This window comes from Perissodus microlepis, chromosome 13, assembly GCF_051167445.1.
Source record: "Perissodus microlepis isolate ML-2025 ecotype Zambia chromosome 13, ASM5116744v1, whole genome shotgun sequence".
Classification (NCBI taxonomy): domain Eukaryota; kingdom Metazoa; phylum Chordata; class Actinopteri; order Cichliformes; family Cichlidae; genus Perissodus; species Perissodus microlepis.
Genome location: NC_140473.1, coordinates 20,100,840 through 20,127,369, shown reverse-complemented (window position 1 = coordinate 20,127,369; position 26,530 = coordinate 20,100,840). Strand labels below are relative to the sequence as shown.

The window sequence follows — 26,530 nt, the reverse complement described above, 5'->3', positions numbered from 1 at the left end:
GTATGCAACGTGAACTGAACTGGTTGCCTTTGTACTGACAGTAATACAAACTATGCAAGGCACTGATTTAAAAGTCATGATATTTCTACAAAAAAGAAAAAGAAAAAAAAAAAGAAAGTAACATTTTTCCCAGCACGTGTTTCTATTCCATTAATTCTAAAAGCTTTACTGCATATTTACAGTCAGCCTCACTGTATTTCGTTGTCCTGGAAATGTGTTGTGGGCAGAATGATTATGTTTGTGGTTACGCAGAAATTTCAATTAGGGCATTAATAAAACACCATTTCCTGTTGGCAGCCATTATAATCCAGCCTGAGTGGTTTTTAATTGTAAGCATTAGCGATATATTGCCCAGCTTTTATTTTCATATCCTGAACATAATGGAAGAACAATGGAAAAAAGGAAAGGCAACAAAAATGAAGGTGTTATTTGCTGACAGTTTCTTTCCCCTGACTTACTCTGACAAAGAGAAGCAGGTGAAAACAGTTACAAAGTTAGAGGGCCTGCTGGTTTAGAGGAAAGCTTTTCTTCCTTCTGTAAACCCCTTTTTTTTTTTTTCATTTTTGCCATTATTTTTAATGGAGCAACAAAGGACTGACCCTTTTGGCATGGCAGACAGCTCTAAATGCTACAACACCCATGGGCCTCATAAGCTGTTGCCACTCAGGAGAAGCCAGTCAAGTGCAAATCAAAGCAGGATTGAGTTTAGAGTTCTTTAATGCTTTAGTGTTGAAGTCAAGCAAAATACATCACATGTGAGTAAAGATTTCAAACTTTATTGATACTTTTTTACTCCCAAAGATTTATGCGCAATTTGACACACGCCACCACGCAGGCTGGATAAACATTTTAAAACATGTTAAATGTTTATATAGGAAAAATGATGGCTCAGTGGTTAGCACTGGTGCCTTTTAATAAGAGGGTCATTGTTCTCCACTGCTTCTGATTTTCAGAATGGGTCAAATGCAAACAATGAGTACTGATAAAGAACAGCTAATCATTTATGCTGCAAAGCTGTATTCTCTCTGTTAAATTAAATGACACTTTAAATGTATCCACCGGTGGCAACCTCTTGATGGCTGGATATAGAGGAAAATGGTCCAGTGGGTCATGACCTTGTTTCTCCAGTTGATCACATATAAGATTAGGGGAAATAGCTTCTAGTCCTTGAACAGTTATAGTCAGAAATCCTCAGGAAGTCTCTGGTGGGCGAAGTGGTGGGATATTCCAGGGGCTTCACACACAAAAGAAACATCTAAAAAACAAAAGCTGCCATGGTAACTGGAGGTTGACGTTGCTGACGAGAACTAGGAGGATATTAAAGAATGAAACAGTTTCCTTTAAAAATGTAACAGCTAATGTTGTAGTGAAAGCAAATATGGTTTATACAAAAGTATTCTAGGCAGAATAGATTTTTGAGAGGACGTGTTGTTTTCTCTGACTGTGTAGTGCAATTATGACTCTGAATTTCAGCCTTTATATGACTGTTATTGTAATGCTCAGATATAAATAGTAAACAGGCTGGTACTTAAAGTGTTTTTCTAATCTAACTGGGCATTGAAAATACTTTTTACAACACGCCTCATTCACACACATTCATACAGATAGATGCATAGGGAGCAATATAGGGTCTTGCCTAAGGACACTTAGGCATGCAGGGAGGAGCCAGGGATCAAACCTCAACCTTTTGAATGGAAGCCAACCAGCAATACCCCCTGAGCTACAGCTGCTGCCAGTGTGCTATATGTGGATCAGATGTTTTTGGTCCAGAATACAAAATTACAACTGCAGACACACTTCTCATCAACAACATAAAGAGATAAAAATATGTATTACAATGATATTACACTATCAGATGAAACAATAACAAATATATCCCTAAAATTAAAAAAAATTGTTACAAATTAACAAAATGTGGAACACATCTATAGTTTTAGTGTATAGGTTTACACACAATTAACTTTTCTATGAGACATCTGTGCTTTTTGTGCAATTTGACAAGTTTGTAAAAGAACTACAAATTATACAGGAAGACAGTATTTAATACAATACCATGAAAACTTTTGTAATTTTCTTGATATAACCTGGGATTGTGAACTCATAAATAAAGGGAGAAGGGAAGAAGGCATTATTATATATATACTTTTAAATAATGAGGTAAAATGATGCAACCCAAACATAGATTTTTTTTTGGAGCTGTACTTTATGTGCTGTTCTCTGTTATTTGGAGTCTGATCAAAGGCGAGCACAGTGCCTTCCTCTCATGTGAAGCTGCAGAAGCCACCAGCACCATATGTGTGTGCCCATCAGTGGGTCTACATGCCATATGCCTGAAAGTGCTGGTGTAATGCCTTCTCTGTGCCAATCATCTCACTGTCCGCTCAGCAATGGGAGTGTTCATTAGTGCAATCCTAGGGCGAGGGTGTGTGCACGACTCTGCAAATGTACCTATACGCACATGCATGCACATACACATGTACAGGGCATGTCTAAATATCGTTTGCATGGCATGTGCGTGTAGTTTTGGATACTTCTATACGCAGGATTCTGTGCTGAAGTGGCAAAGATCAGGAGTGTGTTAAGCCCTGCGTGTTTGTGCAGGCGTAACCTCACCAGACCCTGTTACTGGAACTGCAGGAGTGTGTTTGTGCTGCCTTGTAACTCCCCGAGCTGCTAGGCAGTGGAATATCCTCCCCAGTGTCGAGTTTCCCTGTCATGATGGGATCATAGAGATGTCCCGAGAAGCGCTGTGCCTGGGGAGCCTCGCTCACTCTCACGCAGTACGCCAAACCCATATCAAAGTATCACCACACATACACACACAAACACACAAAGCAACCACCTGGAAAGAACTGGCGGACATAGCAAACCCCAAAGTCTTGTCTTGCTGTGTGAGTGCACACAGGGCCAAGCACAGACAAATACATTTGCACACTCTGGTCCTGTTGCTTGTCTTTTCAAAAGAAAGGTCAACTACAACTTGAATGTTTACAGCCTTAAGTTACTGTATTTTTCCACCTTTGATATATTTACTGCAAATTACTAGTGTCCCAATAAAGAATTAAATACATAATAATAAAATAAACCAGAAATGAATCCAAGTGAATCTTGCAACGACGACGGTTTTGCAGTGATAATGAAACTGCAACGTCAATGCAGCTTTTCGATAGGTAGTATATACTCTTCAAGGCTATCAGACAGAGCCACCAGCATTTTCACTGTCACTGTTCTATTTAATTAGAGCTACTTTCTGGACATGTTTCTTATCAAAATATACACATGTAGGGTGAAAAGAGAAATAAAGTCTACTGGAACAAACTGGAAGTATGCCCAGGCTTTCCAGTAGTACCCTCTGGCCTAGTAACAGCTAAGGCGTTTTATCACTTGCAGGCTTCATTTTCAGTCACTGGAAAGAAGAGGCTAACTCTAAGCCAGAGATGTTTGCTATCCAGACAGTAATGGAAATATAGCTCCCCTACACTCCTTGTATTAGTGATGCCAAAAGGTCGACACGCTGTCTGATATTGTATCTGGAAATTAGACAGCATGGAAAGGTTATGGACAGAGCTTATTGAAGTTTTAATTGGATGTAAATCAGCTAATTGTGTTTGCGAAGTGAAAGCCGAGCAGCAAACTCAGCACGTTACATGTGCAAGCATACTTAGCAGTACATACAACACAAACAAAGTCTACATCCAATCACCTCATCTTTCTCGCACTTTAGCAATGATCACGATGCATAAACACACGCAAGCACTCCCTGGATGGTTGGGATCCTAAGGACGGGACAAGACAGAGGCAGTGTAAATGTCATGTCCTTTCACAAAGCATATTACAAAGTTCACTTCTAACCAATCAACCAGAGCGCCAGGTTTCAATGTGGTTTCATTCATGTGGATCTGAAAGCAAGCATCATTTATCTCATCTTAGGTAGCTGAACACAAAACCAGTGTCATTCTGCGAGATGAGTCTTATGCTGCCAACACAAAAGAGAGGCTATCATTCGCTCTATCACCGAAAGCAATAACGCACAAAGACGGAGAAAGAAAGGAAGACAGAAACGTATCAGCGTTCTCTCCCATAAGCCATAAAGCTGCAAAATCTTGCCAAGTCTGATAAGCAACATCCAACTCCGCTCTCTCCCCTACTCATTTCGCCCCACCCAACCCGTCCTCGCTGCTCCGACATGACAGCTGGGGCCCCAGTGCCACATCAGTGGAAATTTCCTGAACTGTCACTTCAGTAGATGGTCTGAGTGATTGCACAGTGTGGGGAGTGTTGCTGCAAAAACCATACACAGAGATACAATTCTCCCTCAGCCCATTGTCCCCAGTCCCCACACGATGGCTGTCACCTCAACTTCATGGCTTGCAAGCCAAATTTGTCTGGCCATGCGTGTATCTTTCTGTCTCAAAACCCCCACTGTGACTCGCTTCCCCCAACCCCCTTTATATTTTTGTCCTCACCTTTTGGTTCCTATAGTCCAACCTGTCATAGTAGCTCAGTGTGGGTCCAGAATGAAAAGGTGATAGGTCAAAGGGGAAAATGGATCCTCTATCAATCTGTATCTTAAAGGTTAATAATATACTACAATAGGAAGCTGTGTTCAGTATAAATACTTCTGAAAACCGGCTGCGTGTTGTTTAATTAAGAACAACAATAAAGCTGAAAATGTCAAGCTCCCGGTGGCACAGGAGACTTCACAGCACTCCAACTGATGCGATGTTTTAGCTTAGACTTTCAGAAGTATGCAAACTAATAATCCCAACATACTGCTGGGCAAAAATAAAGGACAAATAAAAGTAAAGGGAGACTATGACAATGCATTTTTACTAGGCTGCGGGCAAGATCCAAACTGAGTCATCCAACTAGCGGATAAATTGGTAAGCACTGTTCTTCAATTAGTTAATCAACAGCTCTGTCAGCTCTGGTGTTAGACATGCTGTTGTTTGGTAAGTAGGCCGGCCTTCATAAAGACAATTACTGACATGTAGGTAAACACACAAACCCATGTGACTGTTATTAAACTCACCCTTCCAGCTCTGTGCATCTTCAGTTAATCCCTCTGCCTGACATTGCAAGTTCACCAGGTGCGAAAGAGGGGAAAGCAAATGGGAGGCTACGAAACGACCAGAGAGGGGACAGTAACAGCGCGATGCCTTGCCCAACTCACTTGAGCGACAAGCGGCAGCAGGGGTTACAGGCAGTTAATCAGACAAATGCTAATCTAGTTAAGAGATCAACAAATGAGCTCCTCAGTGCTGAAAAGGAGGACACAAGCCCACAGACAATAGAACAGGTCAATGCCATTGTGCAAGAGAACAGAAAGGATAGAAAGTGGGTGTTATTGTCATAATTCAGATGAAAATGAGGGTCGAGTGTGCAGCAGTATCACTGAGCAGTGGGAATTTTCATTGGATTAATTGTTCAAGCAGCATCTTTGTCTCAGAGAATCCTATTTAAAGTCTGAACATGACAAATTGTGACTTAACAGTATAATATTTGCTAGTTTAGATGTTTTAAATCCTAAAAAATATCACTGTGGCCACTAAATATGGGGGTTAACCGAAACAATCACCCGTTCTTTCTAACAAGCATCGTCTAGTAATCATGCCTTTGCAAAGAAGCTGCGCACGAAGGGCTATTAAAGGTGAGAGGCAGTGGCTGGCAGCACGTATGACAAAGCCAGAGACCAGAGAAGGGTTTCAGGATTCTCCACACCTCTTTTGGTCTCCATGGAAACAAGGAGCGAAACGTTCAGACACAAGGGAGCTGCGAAGAGACTGTCACAAGGAGAAAAACATGCGTCTGGAACATGCTACTGGAATTTCAGAGATTTTCACACCCACCAAAATCAAAGCGCTATTTATACGCTACAAATTCTGAGTAGAACATCTCAGTGTACACCTGGTGCCTCCTGCTGTTCTTGTTTGTCTGTAATTATGCCTTAAAAGCAAACATAGAGAACTCGGGCTTTTGCCTGGATAAAAAAATATGTCAGATGTAACAGCATCTGGCATATTTATCTACTTTAAGGCTGTGCCGCCTGCCATTATAATCACGTTTTAAGCCTACAGAAATTTGTTTTAGAAAGATGCTTCACATTATAACCCACTTAAATACATTTTGGCCTTAATTACACATAGGCTGTCCTCATGACTGTTATAGCTCCCATAAAGAAACTGTTACACTTCGACAAAGAGCGTCTGTAAACTGCTATAAACACACAAAGACAGTGTTTATTAAACTTTGCAGCCACAAAAGCGAGAAATGGCTTGCTGTCAAGCAAATGCAAACAGTGGCTGTACTGTGACGTTCATTAAAAAAAAAAAATTGTAAGCAAGGAAATGACAGGCCATATATATAAACCACACATTTTAGTTCAAATATTAGTGAATTTGAATCCATTTTGTGCTTTGTTTCATGTAGCCACATGCTGCTGTTATAGGGACACATGGAGATGAATGCTTTGCAGATGATAAAGTATCAGCGACTGACCCAGACAGTGGAGGTGAGCGAATGAGACAGCGACACAGAGAGCCAGAAAGAGCTCTTTCCTCAGCAACAGCAGGAAACACCATCCTTTTAATCTGAACTGCACCATTGTTGTTAATGTTATTTCTTAACATTTAGCAATGCAACATTAGAAGCTGTAGTATTACATGCTTGAGCCTACTGAAATCCAGATGGATTTTCACTATAAGACACATTCGGTAACAAGCATATACCGGTCAGCAGCAACATTAAAACCATCGTTCTTTGTTCCAGAAGAGCTGTGATCCTTTGTGGTGTGGACACAGGACTTATGAGTGTGTACTCTGTGGTCTCTGGCATGGGAACATTTGCAGCTGATTCTGTGAATCTTTGGTGATGTGGTTCAGGATCTATACAGACCAGGCTCTGGACACCATATCAACAACTTGGGCACCTTGTCCTGAAGGGAGTGGCTGATGCTTAAGTTGGGGTATACACACACAGTCACACAGGGGTCCTTGTTAAAGTGTGGTCACATTTCTGTGACACCATTTTCAAGCTCAGACAGACAGATGATCCACAGTGACGGACCTATCTGCCTGCCTGTTACCACTGATCTGTCTGATTCACATTTTCTCTCCAACCTTATGTTCGCTCACCTCATCTTCTGCCTCTGCCTTGCTATCCTGGCTTGCCCAGAGACGTGGCTTATCAGCTGGCAGAGAGTGACAAGAGCTTTGATGCCAATACAGTGCGTCTGATTGTGTGTGTGTGTTATTTGAGTTCTTAGTCAAAATTTCTACCTTGCTTCCGGTTTTCCCAGTTCATTCCAGCCCCTATGAACCAGCTGCAATAAACAAGCACACTGACAGAAATGGAGGAAACTGAAGAGGGAAGAGTGAGGAAACAGGTACAACAGGAGGTTGAAAGTGTGAGAAGAAAAGGAGGTCAGACAGCTGATAATGTTTTATTGCACCGAGTCAGAGTCAGAGAATGCATCAAGGTTGAAGGTTCTCCTTTGATCTGAGAGATGACAAATCATGGATGGGTGGGTGAACGGGCAGATGAATATTGATTAAAGCAGGCAAGATAATAAATGAACTGATTAAAAGTGCTATACAGAACTTACTGTTAAAATTTGGTCACTTAAGCTTCTTCTGCTTGAAGATATCACAATAAAATGTCATAGTCTGCTCCTTGGATCTGCAACGTTTAATCAAAAATCTTAGCCTTTTCTTTAGCAGCAAAACTAAAGCTTCCCAAACTGTTCAAAGACAAGTCAAGAGAGCCCAAGAGAATTCTCGAATTACCAATCAATTTCATTACACTTTCTGTCAGACAAACCACTACTGGGTTTGCCCTTTTCACTTGCTAGCTGCATAATTCTTTTCATTCTCTCTGCCAAATGTACTAACACACACACACACACACACACACACACACACACACACACACACACACACACACACACACACACACACTCATCCTTTAATCATCTCTTAGAAATGTTGAGTTTGTGCAGTTCCTTTTTGAATGGCATACTCGAATACAGATTATCAGCATCTTGACAGCTCCAATTAGCCGCTATTGTAAGGTAAAGTATCACTGTTGAACACAGATCCTTCACCTTCTCCTGTCTTATCCCAGATGAAATTAGAGAAAATCCCTGCAAGGAGCCACAAGAAGGACATCTCTCTGTCTTGGTCTAAATTTTCTTTTTCTTTTTTTTTGTGATTTATCATTATTTTCCTAGTGCTGATTTTCAAAGTGGAGCAGAAGTCATGTTAACTTTATTTGGCCCTGTCTACAGCACTGGCCGCCACATTTCTGCAGCACTTCCCAGTCACAGGCTTATGTAGAATCAATGCTAATGCTGTCTTTATACTATTCTAACTGTGACTCTGCTGGTAAAGAAGACAATTAGCTGTCATATTCAGTTAGGAAATGATATTTTCTCTGAAATGTATTGGACGTTTTAGAACACCCTCTGTAGATGGTCTCATACTGGAGAATTACAGCGGTGCTAATCATTTGGATGGTGACATTTTGGGATTTAAAAAAAGACTTCCTGCAGCGTATTCTCGTTGCATACGGTAATACAGAGGATCAGCTGATATGATATGTTGATAATTAAAATCCGCAGCTTAAAATGTCTCTTTGGCCACACTTTTTGGGTAAGTAATACATTTTTAAAATTTTTTGCCATCTGGACGAATGAAGTAGGGCGCACAGGGAACCCTGGAGACTCGCTTCAGATGTCAGTTGCTTAAGAGGATGCGTCAAGCTTCATGTTTTACATGCAGGGATGTAATCCAGCACTGTAAGTCAAGTTCACACTGCACGATGTAAATATAAAGAAGACACGTGTTAACTAACATCATGGATTTGCATCTCTTTGACCTTTGAAAACTTAGAAAATAATTAAGCTTTGGTCACAGCGATGATACATCTATATTTCCAAAATGATCAAACGAGGAAGAAGACCCCAAAATGGGGTAATGAAAAATGGGGTAATGGCAGTTTTATTTATGTAGCACAGCTGATTACAAGTACCCTCATTGTACTTAAATTATATAAAAGATGCCCAGTGTTGGTTTTGTATCTAGCTGTATTATAATCTGTCTTTTCCATGTTGCATTTTTATTATTGGGCCTTAACAGCCATAAGTAGACTGCTTTTTGATTTAAGGTTTCTAAGGCAGGCTGTCTCCAAATCAGCCATCTGTACATAAAATACAGACTGGGAGCACTATGACCCACCACCAAAGATTTCAGCTTTTTCTTTTCCTTTTAGCATCCTGCTACATTTTGATGGTCGGCATTGATACAGTTTTACCAGAAAATAAAGTAACATCTTCTACAAATATGAAAGCGTCACTGCTTTCGTTCACTAAGGAAAGTCCCACCTAATTATGCCTTTTTTTATTTGATCTTAAACCTAACCCACTTCTTTCTCCTCCTACGTGTTACAAAGTAGATTTACTGTACACTGAAGCTCAGTTTCTTCTTGGGCCAGTTATATTTTTAGTGAAGCACTACTTCTGGTTAAGTTAGCTTAAAGAAAGGTGCACTGGCAAATAAAGTAAATATAAAACCTAAAAGAGAGATTTGTGTCTACATAAAGCCCAGAATTTGAAGCAGAAGTAAAATAGTGTTGAATGTTAAGTGAATGATCCTGGATTGCATGTTGCAATGTGGATTTGTGTATGTTAAGGACGGTGTCAGTTACCAGAGACAAAGGCTTCAGTGACAAACTCCTTCCTCTACAGAAAAAAAACATGTTGTGTGTTTCACACATCCCTGTAAACAAGAAACACACAGACACACACAATCCATAATGATTCTCCACAGTCACAGCCATTGTGGAACATAGGTCTTTCCAGACTTACTCAGTCCCTTACTGTCCTGGCCAGCGAGGAGGATGTCTCCATTGTTTAATGACAGTGAGGCAGGAAATGGTTCCTTTTCTTCCCTTACAACTCCATTACTGTGTATGGGTGTGCGGTTCTGTACTGAGCTGACAAGACTTCATCATTTGAGTAATTTTGACTCAGTTTTTTTGGGCCCTGATCTCGTCTTCCCACTCGCTTTTACATAACACCCTCCTCTGCGACTGCATCAAAGAAGGCAGTGATTTTTAGAAAGGTACTACATTTTTAAGATTCAGGTACACATAATGGATCCATTGTAATTTCTAAACAAGACTTTAATTTCTACATCTATTGTCCTTCAAACATTTTTTTTTTCTGTTTATGCAGGTAATATTAAACAGTGGGGGATGCCCACACTGTTTCCTTTCATACTTCACTTGAGCTGGGTAACTGATGATGGATGAAGCAATCATAAAAAATCCCCAGCTGGTAAATTACGACTTGGCTTATTCTCTGTGGGTAAACTAGGCCATCTGGGATGAGCTATAACTATGAAAGGATACTGGTCTACACTGGGCTAGACAGCAAGGAGATCTCAGCAGTGATTTATTCATGACGGAGCCCTCCTCTCCACTCCCTACTCCCTCAGCTTCCTCTTTCCCTCACATCATCCTCACATTCTTAGTCTGTATCTTCACCATACTGTCCACTTTCCTCCTCCCCTCCCTTCATGTACTACCTACTTAAATTAATCACATTAAATCAATGAGAGACAGGGGCAATTCATTTTCACTCCCTGTGCATGGATATGGAGAGAGGCTATTTCAGTGGGATGATCACATCAAACTGATGGATTTAAAATATGTACATATATATGTTCAATTTTTTTCAAAACTGATTTTGCAAAAAAAAAAGAAAAAGAAAAAGAAAGAAAGAGTTGTAGGAAATAACTTTAAAGGAAAAGTGTGACATTTTATGCTCATTTAGTTATCAATGCTCTACATCAGCGGTCCCCAACCCCCGGGCGTCCGTGAGTCGTTTGGTACCGGGCCGCGAGAGTTGAGGCTCAGGTGTAAAATGTATGGTTTTCAGCGTTATTTTGTTATCGTTTTTATCGTTAACTCGGTTTTCCTGGGTCTTTTCACGTGTGTTATGAATAAATCTTCTTTTTTCGGTACCGGTGCTAGTTTTATTTTGTTGTATTTATCCACGAAACCTTAAAGGCCGGTCCGTGAAAATATTGTCGGGCATAAACCGGTCCGTGGCGCAAAAAAGGTTGGAGACCGCTGCTCTACATGACCAGAAATTCATTGAGTTTCACCTGCAGCTTTGCTTATATTTGTACAAATCCATCCCAGTTAGGGATAGCTCCTGGTGATAGCTTCCTAATTACTGAATACAATAATGGTTTCCATCTGGGGATAAAAATATTCATAAGAAAACATAAATTTCCTACCAATATCTTGCACATGCTGTAATAAGAGCAATAATAAAAAAAGTATTCCTCTTGAGCTTTAATTATGACTTTTTCTGTATTATGTTATTACAACAGTTCTTATTTTGCTAACTTATTTCCACAGCCTAACTGAGAACTTTTCTACAAAGGCCACCTCAAAAAATCCTCAGGACCCACACCAGGATTAAATGTATTCTTCCAATGGCACCTCTCCGAAAAGGTTCATGAGATTAATCTTTATGGGTTTTGTTTTATCGAGCTTGCAGACAAACAGCACTGACACATATTCCCCAGCCTCAGCTCTCACCTTGGAGGAGGAATAATGTATGTGCATCATTATTATTGTGATGTGGCAGCAAATGACAAAATGATCTCTGTAGCGCTTCATGTAAGATGTCGATGGTTGTTGTTCTGGTTATTCCACTAACAAATAAATGCACACACACAAAAAGATCTACACAGGCAGGTCGAAAGGATATCTCATTAGCAGACTCACACCCTCACAGCTGGAGGTTGTCACATTGTGTGTGTGCTGACACTGACCACAGGGCAGGAGAAACCCTGTCACTGTTAGCAATAAACAACTCACCCATCAACCTTCTGCAACCACTGGGGCAACAAACACACAAAGCAATACTGAAAGGTATAAAAATCACGTGTTATCACTGTACGACTCCCACGTGCTTCATCAAAGCCTTACGCAATGCTACTTTTCGTGCCTCAGCTTATTGCAAGTCAGGTAAACACATTTCAGCTACTGTATGTGTATACAACAATGACAACTGTGCCTAGAAGGCACTTTTCACTGTGGCTATAATCAATGCCCAATTTCAAAATCTATAATTTCCTCTCTCGTTCAGGTAACCATCCATTTTAAAGCGATGCCTTGCAGGGGAGAAAACTGAACTTTAAAGCATACCCTCCAGAGAAGAAAACACCTCACATTAAATAGAGAAAGAAAGCGAAGCTTTTAAGGCACTCTGATATACTTGTCAGTGTGCATAGCAGCAATAGTTTGAACCCAACTTTCTGACAAGGTTCTTGATGTCAGGAATTGTTGTTTGGCAGTTATCAGGGAGCTATTATCGCCTTCAGTCAATTCATTATTAAAGGTTCATGCAAATCATCTGACAGTACTTTCAAAAATGTGGCGACGATAGCCTTCAGCCATCATACAGACTTGATGGCTTGGAAGAAAATATGAGACACGCCCAATGGCACGCAGCTTTGTAATGTAATGGGCCTTTGCCTCACGGCTGTTTGTAAAAAACGGCAATAACATCTTAGGAGGTGTGTTTTTGAGAGTGTTTTGGAATGTGGCGAAGCGCATATAACCATTGCCGGCTTCTCGTTAAAGTCACTGATGTGGAAAATTTATGATGCAATGGATGGATGCAGTAAGAGATACACTGAAGGCTGTCAGTGTAACAATTTTCTCATTATTAATAACTTAATAATGTCTGTTTGCAGCAGCAAAAGATTAGATCACAAAATCCAAAGTCAAAAGGAAAAGTCCAAAAGGAAATGGTCTAATGCAGAGCCAGACTAATAAAAAAACAGGCATTTGCTGCATCCCTTAAGCACAGAACATCAGCAACTCAAAATAAGATTGAGTTCTTCAACAGACCAATAACTGAGTTATCAATAAAAATATGTAGCCAATTCCATGTGTCTGGCCCCTCAGCTCTATAGCAGTATGAGAAACAGAGAGCACAAGGCAGAGTTGGAGAATAGATGAGGTTAACATTTTTGTTCCTGCACTGAAAGCTGACAAATGTCACAGTTTTACTACAGAAGAGAGGGGATGATTTCTTGGGTTACATAATACTGTAATAGAGAAAACTCTGTGGTGCCATCTCTGTCACTGAAGCCCCTGGAAATGTAGATCTCATACATGCCTGTAGGTGTTTATTTTAGGTGTACATGTGTACATCCGCTTATAAACATTTATAACCCCGTGCACTTCTCCTACAGCTTCCTTCCTTTGCTCAACATCACAGAATTCCCTTTTGGTTTCACCTGTCGTGAATCTCTACGCCTCACTCTTTTTTAAAAATGTCATTTTCCTGATCCTCTACTGCCTCTCATTCTGCATATTCTTCCACCTTCTCTGTTTCTGTCTGCCTAATCTTGCCTTCCAATGCTATCGAGCTGTCTGGCTCAGGTGGTGTTGCTTTGGGCTCACATTTTGTCAATCCTGACCTGAAATCTAAAAATGGGCGCATTTAACATGGTCTCTCTCCCCCCCAGTTGGCATACCTCAGTCCACCCCCGCACCTCCTCCCTATGCTGATCCAAGAGCCCACCAGACAGCATGGGAAAACCATAAAATTATGAATAAGGGAATTGTAGCATTATGGAATCCCCACTGAAGGCTGATGAAAATCCCACTGCTCCTGCAAAATTTACCACCAGAGGTTTAATGACAACATTTCATTGACCCTGAAAAGAAAATTACTGTTTCTCAGCAGGATGGGTGCTTGACAAGAAGTCCAGAACAATGGCTCACAATTTTAAGTAAATTAAACCTTTCAAGGCAACATGTTATCTCACTATGATTCTGATTAATTTCAACAAATCTCTTCTCTCAGACCCAGAAAAACCACGTCACCTACAAACCTTAATATTCAGAAAGTCAACAGTGACATGAAGTGTGAGGCACATTCTCACTTTAAAGGAAACCAAAATCTTTTCTTAACCTCAAACAAAGTGTGTTTGCTCACTAATCATAAGCACCGAAGGACTCAGGCTGTGAACTCCCGAGGGAAAGTGTTGCACTTTCTGCACTCACCATCCCTCTCAGCCGCCTCTTTTCAACTTTGATGCGGTACAGGACATTGCACTTTGCTCCTAGAATAAAATGCATCATAATTCAGCCAGCAATTATATATCTATCAAAGAGTAACAAAACAACCAGCAACATTTATAGAAGCCAGAATAGCCTAAAACATGCTACTAAAAACACTAATGCTACACCATGAAAATCATCTGTAATAACACAGAAAAAAAGTCTCTAGACGTCTCTCTCACCTGGATTTCCAAACAGCTTAGCATGAATAGTGCTAAACTGGCAATCTGCTCTAGATTTGAAAACACAGCCTCTGTTTTGTGGCTATCTGTCAGACATTTTGAATTTCAGTGGAAGCCAGATCCTGCTGTTAAGTGCAACTTCAAGCAGAGAGACAGCAGAAGGGTCCTGGCACATGACAGTTTTAAGAGAGTCTGCAGTTATCTGCTCACATTTCCCTTTTCATTTCCTTTACCTATTTTATTCACCAGCAAGCTGTCATTTTCCATCCCACGGAGGAAGCAGGGGTGAGCCATCTGGCTTGCCTCCACTGTGGATGTATTCCTGATCCTAGAATACATCATCCGATTTAAATAAACAACACCTGAGAACCAAAGGAACGGAGAGGTATGCAGACCCCTACTTCTCCTTTTTCATTAAATTGTGTTTAATAAGTCCTTTCACTTACAAACACTGTACTGCAACTGTCAACGGCACCATTCAGGTCACGGTGGGGCCACTGCTCTGAAATCTGAAACTGAAATCTGTTTGCACCCACGACAGCTTGCTATGCGAATAAACACAATCAGTCTGCACATCAAACATAATAAACAGGAATTTACATCACATGACACTTTTCCCTGCTGCTTCACTGTGGGAATTAGTGTGGGAATAGTGTGATCTTTGTTAGTCGTTATTCCCTGCATCATGACCAAAACCCTATTAACAACTCATACATCAGTTTCGGTAGTGCAATTTTTTTTCTGTGCAGAACAATTAACAACCAGAGAATCTGTGACTCACGTCTTTTAAATATGGACTAAAAATAAAGTCGTGGGACTTTAATCTGTTTTCATGCAGTGCCATAGTAAAAACCACTGATGTCAAATAACTGAGAAAAAAGGTGGGAGAATGAAGCGGTCACTACAGGGTCAGCAGACAATACCGTGAGCATAAACCACTGTTATTGCTTTTGGTATGGAACAAAAGCTTTTGTTATCCCGCGCTGTTGCATTTAATAGTTGCCATGGCAACACTGGGCCAGGAGAGGCTTAAGGAGGATCCCGAACTTGATAAAAGAGGTGTCTAAATCTGACAGTGAAACTCTGCATTCAACCATCTTTTTCCTCTGCTGTTTTCCACGACTGACTCGTATTGTGGAGCCTTTTGAAGGAGACAGAAAAGACGGGAAAGAGGAATGGAAGGAGCACAACTGAGTAAGATGTAAAGAGCCTTCCGGACGGAGCTGTGGGGAACGGAATTGGCTCCGGAGTTCAGGGAACTGTGACTGCCAGCAGAGGAAAATACCAGTAGAGTGGATATGAAAACATGTATTATTGCACTGTCTACGTCTGAAAGCAACTGCAGTCTGGGTCACCAAGCAGCCCAGGTTCAAAATGTTGGGTGTTTTTACATTCAAATTTTGCTACAAGTCATTATTTTTGCTGTCTTTTGATTAAAAGCACACCCCAAAGAATATTCAGAGATCTGAAGTTAAATTTTCTGACTAAGGGCTGGTTGTTTTTTAATAATTACAGCCAGGTTTTCACATGTGTCTAATAAGAAGCGCTCCGATATGAGATTACAGCACAACACGGGCTCTTGCTATTTCTTGCGGGAAGAGAAACTCTTTTAAAATTGCACTGAGCACTCACTGATATTGATTCACTCTCGCTGACAGACGTAAAAAAAAAAATAACGAGGGCATTTTTTCAGATTGCTTGCTTTTGTTGATGGAGGAGGGGTGATGAGAGAGGTTTGTGTGGGGGATGGATACACAGAGTGAAAAGTGGCAAGCCCTTGTAAGTCCCTTTTTTGTTAATTGGGTCTGGTTCAACAGCCTTGCTACCTGGCCAAGGCCACTTCATCTGTATCCGTAGTCTGTGTGTGTGTGCTTTTTTTGCATGTACTTAGGTCAGTTTGAGCATTTCTTTGACACTGACAGCTGCCTCAGAAAGCTGACTTATGATTATGTGATTAAAACTGTAGTCATACAACTGGTCAGCCTTTTAAACAGTCAGTGACTCAACCAAATAAACAGCAAATCGCATATTTATGCTGGATTCATAAGGGCTAAGCTATGCTAAACTTTGTTCAGCTTGTTAATCATGGTTAAAGACAAAGATTGATTCCAATAGGCCAGATCTGAAGTTATAACATTAAATCATTTAAAAAAGGGGGGTAATGAAAAAAGTCTTCCTGAACCTCTCTATTTAAACGCATATTCTCACCTTCACCCACCTGTGCCATCGCTGTAATGTGGGCGTGATTGTTTTGCTTTCCTTATGCTTAAGAATATATTTTTCACAGCTACTTAAGACAGTGGAAAACTGTGGTGGTAGACACTTTGTGAAGCTTGATTATCGGACAACTACTTCTGATATAACATAATACCCTTTCAAACCTCCGGCGAAGCAGTTTGGGGATTAAGGGAGTGCTCCAGAACAATGGAGTGACAGAGGAGCACGCCTCCTCCGTACTTCCTTATCCCTTTCCTTTCCATCTTTTCCTCTGTCACTCCATCTGCTCACACCTCACTCTCACTTCTATTTCACCATCTCCTCTATCCTCAATAGCTGCCCTCTTTCATGGTTTTGCTCTCTTTTCCTCCACATCCTTTTCTTCTTCCCTCAATGGAAACAGAGGACCAGAGACAGCACATCTGAAAGTGATGGAACTCTGACAGGCTGATCCCACTGCCCTCTCCCCAGGGCGCACAGCTGTGCCCGGGCTCTGTGACGCCTACCTACCCAAACACACATTCACACAGAAATGGTAGGAATACACCCACCTACACACATGCATGCATACATTTATAAAGCTACCGAGGGACCACACATGCGCACACCTCCACAGTCCAACAGCACGTGTGTTTGTGTGTGTGTGGTTTTATATATAAGTCATCACATTTCTATGCTGCACCTAGAATATACAGCAAAAGCAAGGAATGCCAAGGAGGTGAAGTGATGAAGAACCTCATGTTTTTTGGCCCAATACCAATATCAATATTCAGGTTCAGTAGATTTTTCTTGGGTTTTCTGTGTGTGCGCCACTGAAAAACCTTTTGGAACAAACATAATATAATAGTTCAGCAAAACTGAATATAATTCAACATTCAGTCTTAGCTATATTTTTGATATGCAAGTCATTTTGGCATTGGCTGTTTTGTGATTAATCTAATAATTATTAATAAAATGCTAGTAGGCAGTAAATTATCTCTGTTAGAATGAACTCCAGTGTCACATCGTTTCAGTATTTTTCTTTTCATTACCATCCAAAAGCCAAAAACATTCAGTTTAGGGTCTAATTATGTGTGACAGAAACAGCAAATCTTCCCATAGGTGCAGAGCAGGGAAAGGACAATCATTGGCTTTTTGTTTAGATATGACTTAAGTGACTAATTCATAATTCAAAAATGAACCAGCTCACCTCTATTTACAGAAGCATTATACAGTATTTACTTGTATTTCCTCTAAATTTTCACCACATACTTTCTCCCAAACCTACGAAGCATAACCTTCACCTCTTTAAGGATTTTATCTGTGCCAAGTCCATTAGTGTAATCTGAAAAACAAAAGCAGCACTTTGTTTGCTCTCTGTTAGTCTCCACACACACACACACACACACACACACACACACGCTTCACACCTTCCATCAGCACATTCACCAGTGCTCTGCTGTTATCTGGGGGATGTGATGTGCAATTTCTCTTTGAAGGCACTGTCACAGAACGGCTTATTTCACCAGTCCTCCAGACGCGGGGCTCTCTGTCTCTGGCAGGGTTTTTCCATCCAAGACAAAGAACAGAGCTGCCCAAGCTTTGCTGCCTGGCCGACTGGCTGTCTCATTAGAAACAAGACAACAGAGGCGAGACAAAAGGGGGATGTTTGCAGCCCAGTGAAAAGTGGAAGGATGGTAGAAATTGAGCTGAAGTCATCATTACTTTTTCTATATCACAACGAAAGCTTCAGCTACAGCCCTAAAAGCTTTCATTTCAAAAAGATGTAGCAACAAGTAAATGAACTCTTACCGCCACTTGTGGTTGCGTTGTGAGAATGAAATACACAGCGAGGAGCAGAGGCAGAATATACTGACGGTGGGGAAATTTGATCAACAGCAGCGGCTTGTTTGTGACAAAATTTTTAGTGTTTCGGTGATACCGTGCTTCTCAGCTGTCTCCACTTGTCAGCATGTTGGACTGTCAGAAGCTTTGACAGGAGCAGCTCTCCTTAGGTTTTTTCTGACAGAAACACCATGGATCCTTACACAATCATCAGGAAGTGTAAACACAGAGTACATCTTGCAGTTAAGGGCAGCTTATTTTTGGATGGTATAACCCCATACTGTGGTGCTTCTTCAGTTCAGCGTGAACATTTCTTATGTAATGTTATGTTTACTTTTCTGAGGAGATTTATATGGAGAAGCCACTGCTGTGGGCAAAATGCACAGATATCCTTAGCACCCCTGCTTTAATTCATAGACTGCAAAACATCTGAATTTTAACTGCGAACCACACCAGTTCCTTAAGTAACCTGTACAAAGTATGTGCTTAAAAAATCTGATTAAAAAGGGTATTTTCATCATTTTCTTTCTTTCTTTTTTAATTTTATTGAGTTTAGTTTTAGTTTTTTTAGGATTCTGAAAGGGACATACTTCTATATAAGCCCTCTGGGGTCTTTTTATCTCACAGCAAATCTTTCTTCCTTATTTCCTGCGTAAGAAAATCATTCTATGTGTAGTTTAAGCAGCTAAACTAACTACACGATAACTCAACACAGCGCTTCAAACCAGATGTCCAATTACGAGCGTGTGCGTGCACATGTGCACGCCCGCCGTGCGCGCATACACCCAGCAGCTTCCTTGTGCTGGAAATGTTTGCCGCTGAATTCCTTTTAATACTGTGTGTGCTTATGTTATGTAAACCTCATTATCTCTATCACTACATCGAATTCTTATCATTAAGCCTCTCTGAGATCATAGAGCACTTGGAGGAACATCAAAGTGCTACACAAACATGCTGACAAATATTCAGCGCACACACCAGACATGCTACACTTAAACACACACCCACATACACCCAGATAAGTAAAAACAATCAGGGGGGAAAAAGCCCCTAAACACCACATTGAATCTGGGGTTGATTCACGACGCCTGTCATAATCAGTATAAGTCGGGGGACCTTGAGTCAAAAGATGTTTGATTGTATCCTTGAGCTTCACCCGTCACAGCAGCTGCCTCATGAAAAATAAATTCTGTTCTGGCCACCAAGTTCACCAGTCCACCCCCTCTTCACTCACTCTCCTCGCTCCTCTCCCTCTGCTCTCACCCTCGACATCTTTTGCTTAGATGAGAGACTGGTTGCCATGGCTACAATCATTAACACATCTGGCATATTTATCTATCGTTCGCATGCTCACGCAGAGAAACGCACAGCCAACGAACACACACTTGCACGCATGCTCGCAGAACGACTAAACAGCATACATATGTAAAAAGCATTAATATGCATTCTTCTTTTGGTGTGCAGTTTTCAGCTGCATGGCTGCAGTCTGGAGCTTGTGTGAGAGAGATAATGGACTGAGTCTTGTTGGGGAAAATATGTCAACAGAGAACTTAAGGCCTCGCTCATAATCCTATTGGTGAATTTAACCAAACGCGCTTTATCTTAATCCGTTGTGAAATGGAGTTGGAGATGGAGACTCTTCCTTATATTTGCATATTCCAAACTGATATTTACGATTTTGCTTAAAATCAAAATTTCTCCGTGTGAAGAAGAAGAGTGTAGCCCATCATGTATTTGTGAGGGTCATTTGAATAACTGATATTCTTGAACTTATTCAGCTGAGACACAGTTTCTATGTAATATAAATGATGCATTCTGTATGTATCTGGTGATATTAAAAGCAAAACCCTCATTTGCAACATTACTGATGATAGTGATCCTCTTGCCCTCCAGAAAATGTCATGGGAGGATGTTTGACAATATAATCACTAATGTTTCCTTAGACCTTATGGCACACTACTGAGCCACAACATTTAACTATTTGCCTATCTTCTCTTTTTGCCACCAAAGCAGCTTTGATGTGCTAGGACATCAAGATGTTCGAACATGTAGTGTCTGACCCCCGGACACAGGAAGCAGGTACTTTGGGTCCTGGTGGGGCCTCCATAGACATGGCCTGTTCCAGCACATCCTGTTGACGTTTAATTGGATTGGAATCTGAAGTTTGAAGGCCAGGTCAAAGCCTTGGGCTCCTGTTGTGTTTCTCCAGCCGATCCTCAACAGTTTTTGCAGTGTGGTGGGGCAGACTCTCCTGTTGAGGCAGGCCACTGCCGTCAGGGAATGCCATTGCCATTGGCAGGGGGATGGGGAGTCGGGTGGTCTTGTGATACTGTCAAATTAACATCTGCATGAATGCTAGGCCTCATCTTTCCCAGCAGAACGTAACGTTTTGCTTCCATAAGAACGAATAGAATTATCATTTTAGCCCTCGTGAAGATGTATTACCATATGTAATTCAAATTTGTAACCATTAAACCATACACGACTTTATAGATAAATGCCATTTCTCTACATTCAACACTACTGTATTTACTGAAGTCTGCAATTTGAAAATGGTGTCTCTCGCTATTCATGAGTAGCCAGACTGACAGCTTTACCACTGAGGGTGGTACATATTACAGCAGCTATAAATTATTTAATGAGAAGCACAGAATACATTTCTTCTCAACAACAGGCACGCTCACTGTGTAAAACGTATAGCTAAAATCTGCTGTAGCTCTCCTCTGTTACATCCCTGATCTTGGGGGCTACCTCAGATCTTGTGTTAGCTCTGAAGCAGCTCAAACAATCTGGAAAATAATTTGTGGGTTTGGTGCCCCGAAGTGTGTATTCTGCACTGATCACTTGCTTTCAGTGCCAGAACATATTTATCACAGGCTACTCACATTAACACACCAGCATGGGAAGCAAAGAAGAGGGAAGTGTTTTAATAATGGTTCCACCACCAACAGACACACTGAAGATATTTAACTGCCAACCACAAGCGGAAAATCAAAGATAAGTATACACATGTGCGCAAACAAACTTACCGACATTTCATAAGTCACGACCTGTTTCTGTGGTGAACACCTTCAATCAAAAACCATAATAGCTACTTCAGAGGATCATAACAGGATGACTACGTAGATGTCTCTCAGATAAACACACATTCACACGGTAACACAAAGACACGCACATACACAGCTGTGAAGGAGTTTGGCTGTACGACAGATGCCTGTGCAATCCGTGCATTATACTGCCCCCACCCTAACCCCTGAGGACATCCCCTTTCTTCCATAACACACATTCTCTCTGCACTTTACATACAACTGTTCCCTCAGCCACAGAAAAACAACCAGGCAGACCAGTTGCAACGTCAGGGTTATAACCAATGACTGACAGGCGCATTTCAGTTGGCTTTGGAAGCATTCCAGGTAAGGCTAAACAAACATTTCTCTCTCGTGACAGAGTCGTAGACAGTAGGAAAAAAAACAATCTGTGAGCACTTCATGGGAGAATTAACATAATATTCAGTCTTAAACATCTGAAAAAAATCTGCTCTTGAAAAAAAGATTGTTTTCAACAACGTGGTTAGACACACCTTTACTTTCCTTTTGCAATTGGTTCATGAACCTCACCCATAATCTCACCTCATCCAACCACCTTTTACTTCCACATGAAAAATCACTAGCTAAGCCTAAAGCAAATGATCCAGTGACAAGCCAGGCACACCAAGACAAAGAAACCGCTTCCTCTCTCATACCTTTTTGCCTTTCTTCTTGCGATGGGCTCCTTTCCCACCGCCTGCTTTCTCCTTAGCTTCCTCACTCATATTCAGAGATCTCCCACTGTTCTTCCCCTCTCTTCACTTTTTTTAATCCAGCATGTAGGAGCTCATGGAGTAGAGTGGCAGCAGCTGCTGTCTTCACTGCTTAAACGCTGCCACAGAAATGTCCATTTAGAAGCAGTGAAAGAAGGACTGTTCCATGCAAAGTGGGAGTGCGCGTGAAGCGAGGAGAGACTGGGAGGACTGTGCTGATGCTCACTCCCTCCTCCTCCTCCTCCTCCTTCTTCTCTCCTCTTCCTCTCCACGTTCACAAACACTCGCACACACTTGCAAGCACGCTCACTGAGGTCCACTCCCACTTGCTGCCTTCTCTGTGCGCAATTGGCGACTCTCTCCAACGCGCTCAGAGGCAGGGTGTGGAGGCAGGAGGAAAGTGGAGAAATAGAGATGGAGAATGAAGATGAAGAGGTGGAGGATGTTGATATATGTGATGCAAGAAGAAAGGAAAGATAGATAGAGAAGTAGACTGAAGGAGTGTATTCCTGACTTGGTGTCGTGCTGCCTACCTGAGCGTGGAGTCTAGAGGCACACTTTCAGAAAGAGACACACACAAAAATGCTACATGGGAAGAGAGACAGAAAAAGAAAAGACAAAAAAACGGTGGTTAAGACGTAAAGTAGGAGAAAGACGAGAGTGAAAAAAGTGTGAGAAAGAGAGAGAGAGCAATAGGTTGAAAAAGGGGGTGTGATCCACTTCACTCTGCCGGCTGGATGATCTCTGCTGTCGCTCCCTGCCCAGACGTTGTAATATGAAATGAGACTCTCCTCGAACAGGCCAGCAGAGAGACGGAGAGAGAGAGAGAGAGAGAGAGGGAGAGAGAGAGAGAGAGAGAGAGAGAGAGAGAGAGAGAGAGAGAGAGAGAGAGAGAGAGAGAGAGAGAGAGAGAAAGAAATAGGGTGGAAGAGAGAGAGGATCATTAACACGATGCATCAGGTCCTTCCAGAAAAGGAAGTCTCCCCACTAGCCTTTGCCAACAGGATCAGCTTACTGGAAACTGGAACAGAACAGAACTGTACCAAGCCCTGACTGTCTGACAGACTGACTGGTTGAGTTAAGGTGTGCGCATAAAAATGTGTGCACGAGACAGGAAAAACAAGTATACAGATATGCACGCAAGCTTGACATAATCCAAAAAATATTCAACCAGTAACCACTGAAATATCCGTGTAACGACTCGGCATAGACAGACTTCAAAAAGACATGAAGACCACGCCTTTTTCGGCTTCAACAAGCTACAGCACTCCACCAATGAAGCATCCAGCTAATGAGGCAGGGGGAGAGAAAGCGAATCACGGAAAAGGGGAGAAAATGGGAACAAAAAGCCCTGGGTGTCACAGAATGAGAGATCAGAAGGAGGGGTGGGTGAGTGGAGGGTGAGACACAGAGAGGAGAGAGAAACTGACAGTGGGAAATGAGGAAGACTAAGGTAGGGAGGGTGAAAAAACAATGTGATATCAGAGGAACAGTGAAACCAGGGAGGCATAGAAAGAATGAAAGAACAAATGAAAAAGCAAATGAGCAGCCGACAGAGGCACAGAGAGGCAGGGACTGCTACGATTGCCCCCTAAACAACAGGTTCTTTATTCTGGGGTGTATATTGCTGTTAACCAGCTCTTTCTCTCTCCTGTTCCTGACAAGCACAATCACGCTGTTCACCAACAGTGAAACCATGTAAAAACATGACTCAGTTGAAAACACACACACACACACATATATATATATATATATATATACATATATATATATATATATATATATATATATATATATATATATATATATATATATATATATATATAGTTAAATATCTTGAATTTTAAATATACAAACACAACATAGAAAAAGATCAGCTGTTCCTAATTGCTATTCTTTTCAATACAGGTCAGGCTATAATAACATCACAGAGTTAGAGGGCAATCTCTGAGTTGCTGATTATTAAGCCATTAATATCATTAAGTCTAATTTAAGTTTATTTAAATTTCAGTGTAATTTAAAGAAAATGAATGTGCTATTCATCAATTATCTTACTTAGTACTGTGGAAATGTCTTGATATATTGATCGTGAATTTCTGAAACGTGTACAAACATACAACTGTTCAGTTCGCTTATTTGCCAGATGTGTCTGGGGTGGAAGCATCAAAAGTAAATACAGGAAGAAGGTACTGTGTTCTAGACAACTGGAAAACACTGAAAATTGACTCTCATTTCACATCTAGTTGCTAGCCTGTAGTGACCTTTGCCCATCTGCTGCATCCCAGAATGGAGAGCACACATGGCTAAGGGAAGGTGTTTAGCTCAGACTTGTAATGTCACAAACCACTCCGGAGTTTGTTTGGAACTGGACTGAGATCATCACCCTCCAAAGGTTTCTAGTGTGGTTGTGTTGGATTGCATCCCAAGTGAGTCACACCAAGTGGGAAAATGACCCACAGTTTAAGTTAAATGGACTAAACGTTGCAGGTGTGAAAACCTTGTGTAAGCGTTCTTGTAGTTTCTGTAAATACTCTTCAGGAATAGTTCTCCAAGCTTCTTGAAGGACATTCAAAGCTTTTCTTTCTAGCTATCTTTTCTATCCATTGTGGATCAAAATCTTATGATACTTTTCTCCATTTGTAATTTCATCAATTTTGAAAAGATCCACTGGGTGAAATTGAGCTCCAAACTGTAAGGACTTACTGTTGTACTGCTCTCATGACCTCCTTCATACATACTGATGATGGTTTTAGCCAAAAATTTCAAATTTGGACTCCATAAGATATGATGCCACTGATTTTCAGTCCAGTTCTTGCGTAATTTGGCATACAGACAGTACACCACGCTGATATAAGCTCTCTGAGAATCACCTTTTTGCTGCCAAAATTCAATTTTATACCTATCGAAATAAAATGTCTTATCCTTGGCAATTTTCACAAATTCAACTAAAGAAATGGGACCAAAAATGGTGTTTTTACGACAGGCTGCTAGTAGCAAAAAGCCTCAAAATAGGTTATTTGCTAAGCTGTCTGTCTTCTGTAGACATAACACTGACTCATCCTTTAAGTTAGGGGCATTTATTATGCTTGAATGATTCATAGTTGTCAAGTGTCTTAAAAAAAATCCTCTGAAGGTGGCCAGATACAAGTGAAAAAAATAGTGGAAAAAGCAGCCAACGTCAGATGAAATTTTATCAAAAAGAGCTGTGAATTTTTTTTCCTGGAGTCTTTGCAATATTTGGACTGAATCTTGAATAAGGAGTCACTTTCAATAAAGATATCCTAAATGCCACAGAGAGAGCTCACACTGGATTATTTGCTTTCTCACCAGTGACATATGATGTCCTCAAGTCAAGACCATCCTCCTCCTCTCTGTCATCCTTTTATCACTCTAGCATCCCCCATGTACAACTTCCAGTCCTCGGAGTGAGAGGAGAGAAGGATTACACAGCGCTTCACACTTTAATCTGTAGCCGGGTATGTTCTCTTCACTCTAACCTCACTTTAATGTGTATATGTAATAAAGCTGATGGGAATGTGAGCACATGTGGATGCTTACAGCAGAAGCATTTGTCTGCTGGTCTGTGTGCATGCGTGTGTGTTGCAGGGTGTGGTTCCACTGACTGTCTGCCAGCAGAGGTTATTATTGATTGCCAGGAGGCAGCCCCATCAGCAAGGGATTTATTACGATTTATAAGCTCCACAGATTGCACTGGGAAACACTACAAATTCATACAGAAATGGTAAATTATTTACATCTTTTTCTCTGTCTTAAAAGCAGGATATAAACACCACACTGGAAAAATACTCAGTTTCACAATAAAATAAATTCATATAAGAACATCACAGTAAAATGACAAGCCTAGATCTTATATATATATATAATGTTTTTAATTTTTGTTTTTTAAGCTTTTTGCTTATACATTGCCATATGTCAGCCTGACAAATCTTGGAAATTGATTTAAGGACACACTTAGCTCAGCTTCTTTAGTGCCTGTAACTGCTGATGTAACTTCTAAACATATGCACAATTCCTGCTGTGCTTTTTAGGCATGGAGTTATACGAGTTTGGAGGGGATGTGTGATTTCCATATCAAAAGACATATTCCTCTCCTTGCAGTAATCAACTAAATAAGTCACATCCTCCCCAAATGTCTCAAAACAGCCCCAGTACACTGTCTGGAAAGAGAGGCAGGAGAAGTAAAGAGAGGAAGAGATATAGCTTGTAATATAACCAGCTGATGACAGAAGGTTGTCCTTTTCTCCCCATGTTCACTAATCAACACCATTTGTTTTAGCATGCACTTATTGCATTTATCCACCTCTGTTACCTTGTGGAGCAATTATTCCATATATACTCC

General features: G+C 41.0%; 1 protein-coding gene across 1 annotated transcript in view; it reads right to left on the bottom strand.

The window, feature by feature from the left end:
- LOC146375088 (ankyrin-3-like) overlaps window positions 1-22,962 on the bottom strand; it is a 116,777-nt gene extending 93,815 nt beyond the window's left edge. The window contains exon 1 of the mRNA XM_084948165.1: window positions 22,114-22,962. Within this exon, the coding sequence (XP_084804291.1) occupies window positions 22,114-22,182 (69 nt within the window). The 5' untranslated portion in view covers window positions 22,183-22,962. The remainder of the gene's footprint in view (window positions 1-22,113) is intronic.
- Between the last annotated feature and the right edge of the window lie 3,568 nt (window positions 22,963-26,530).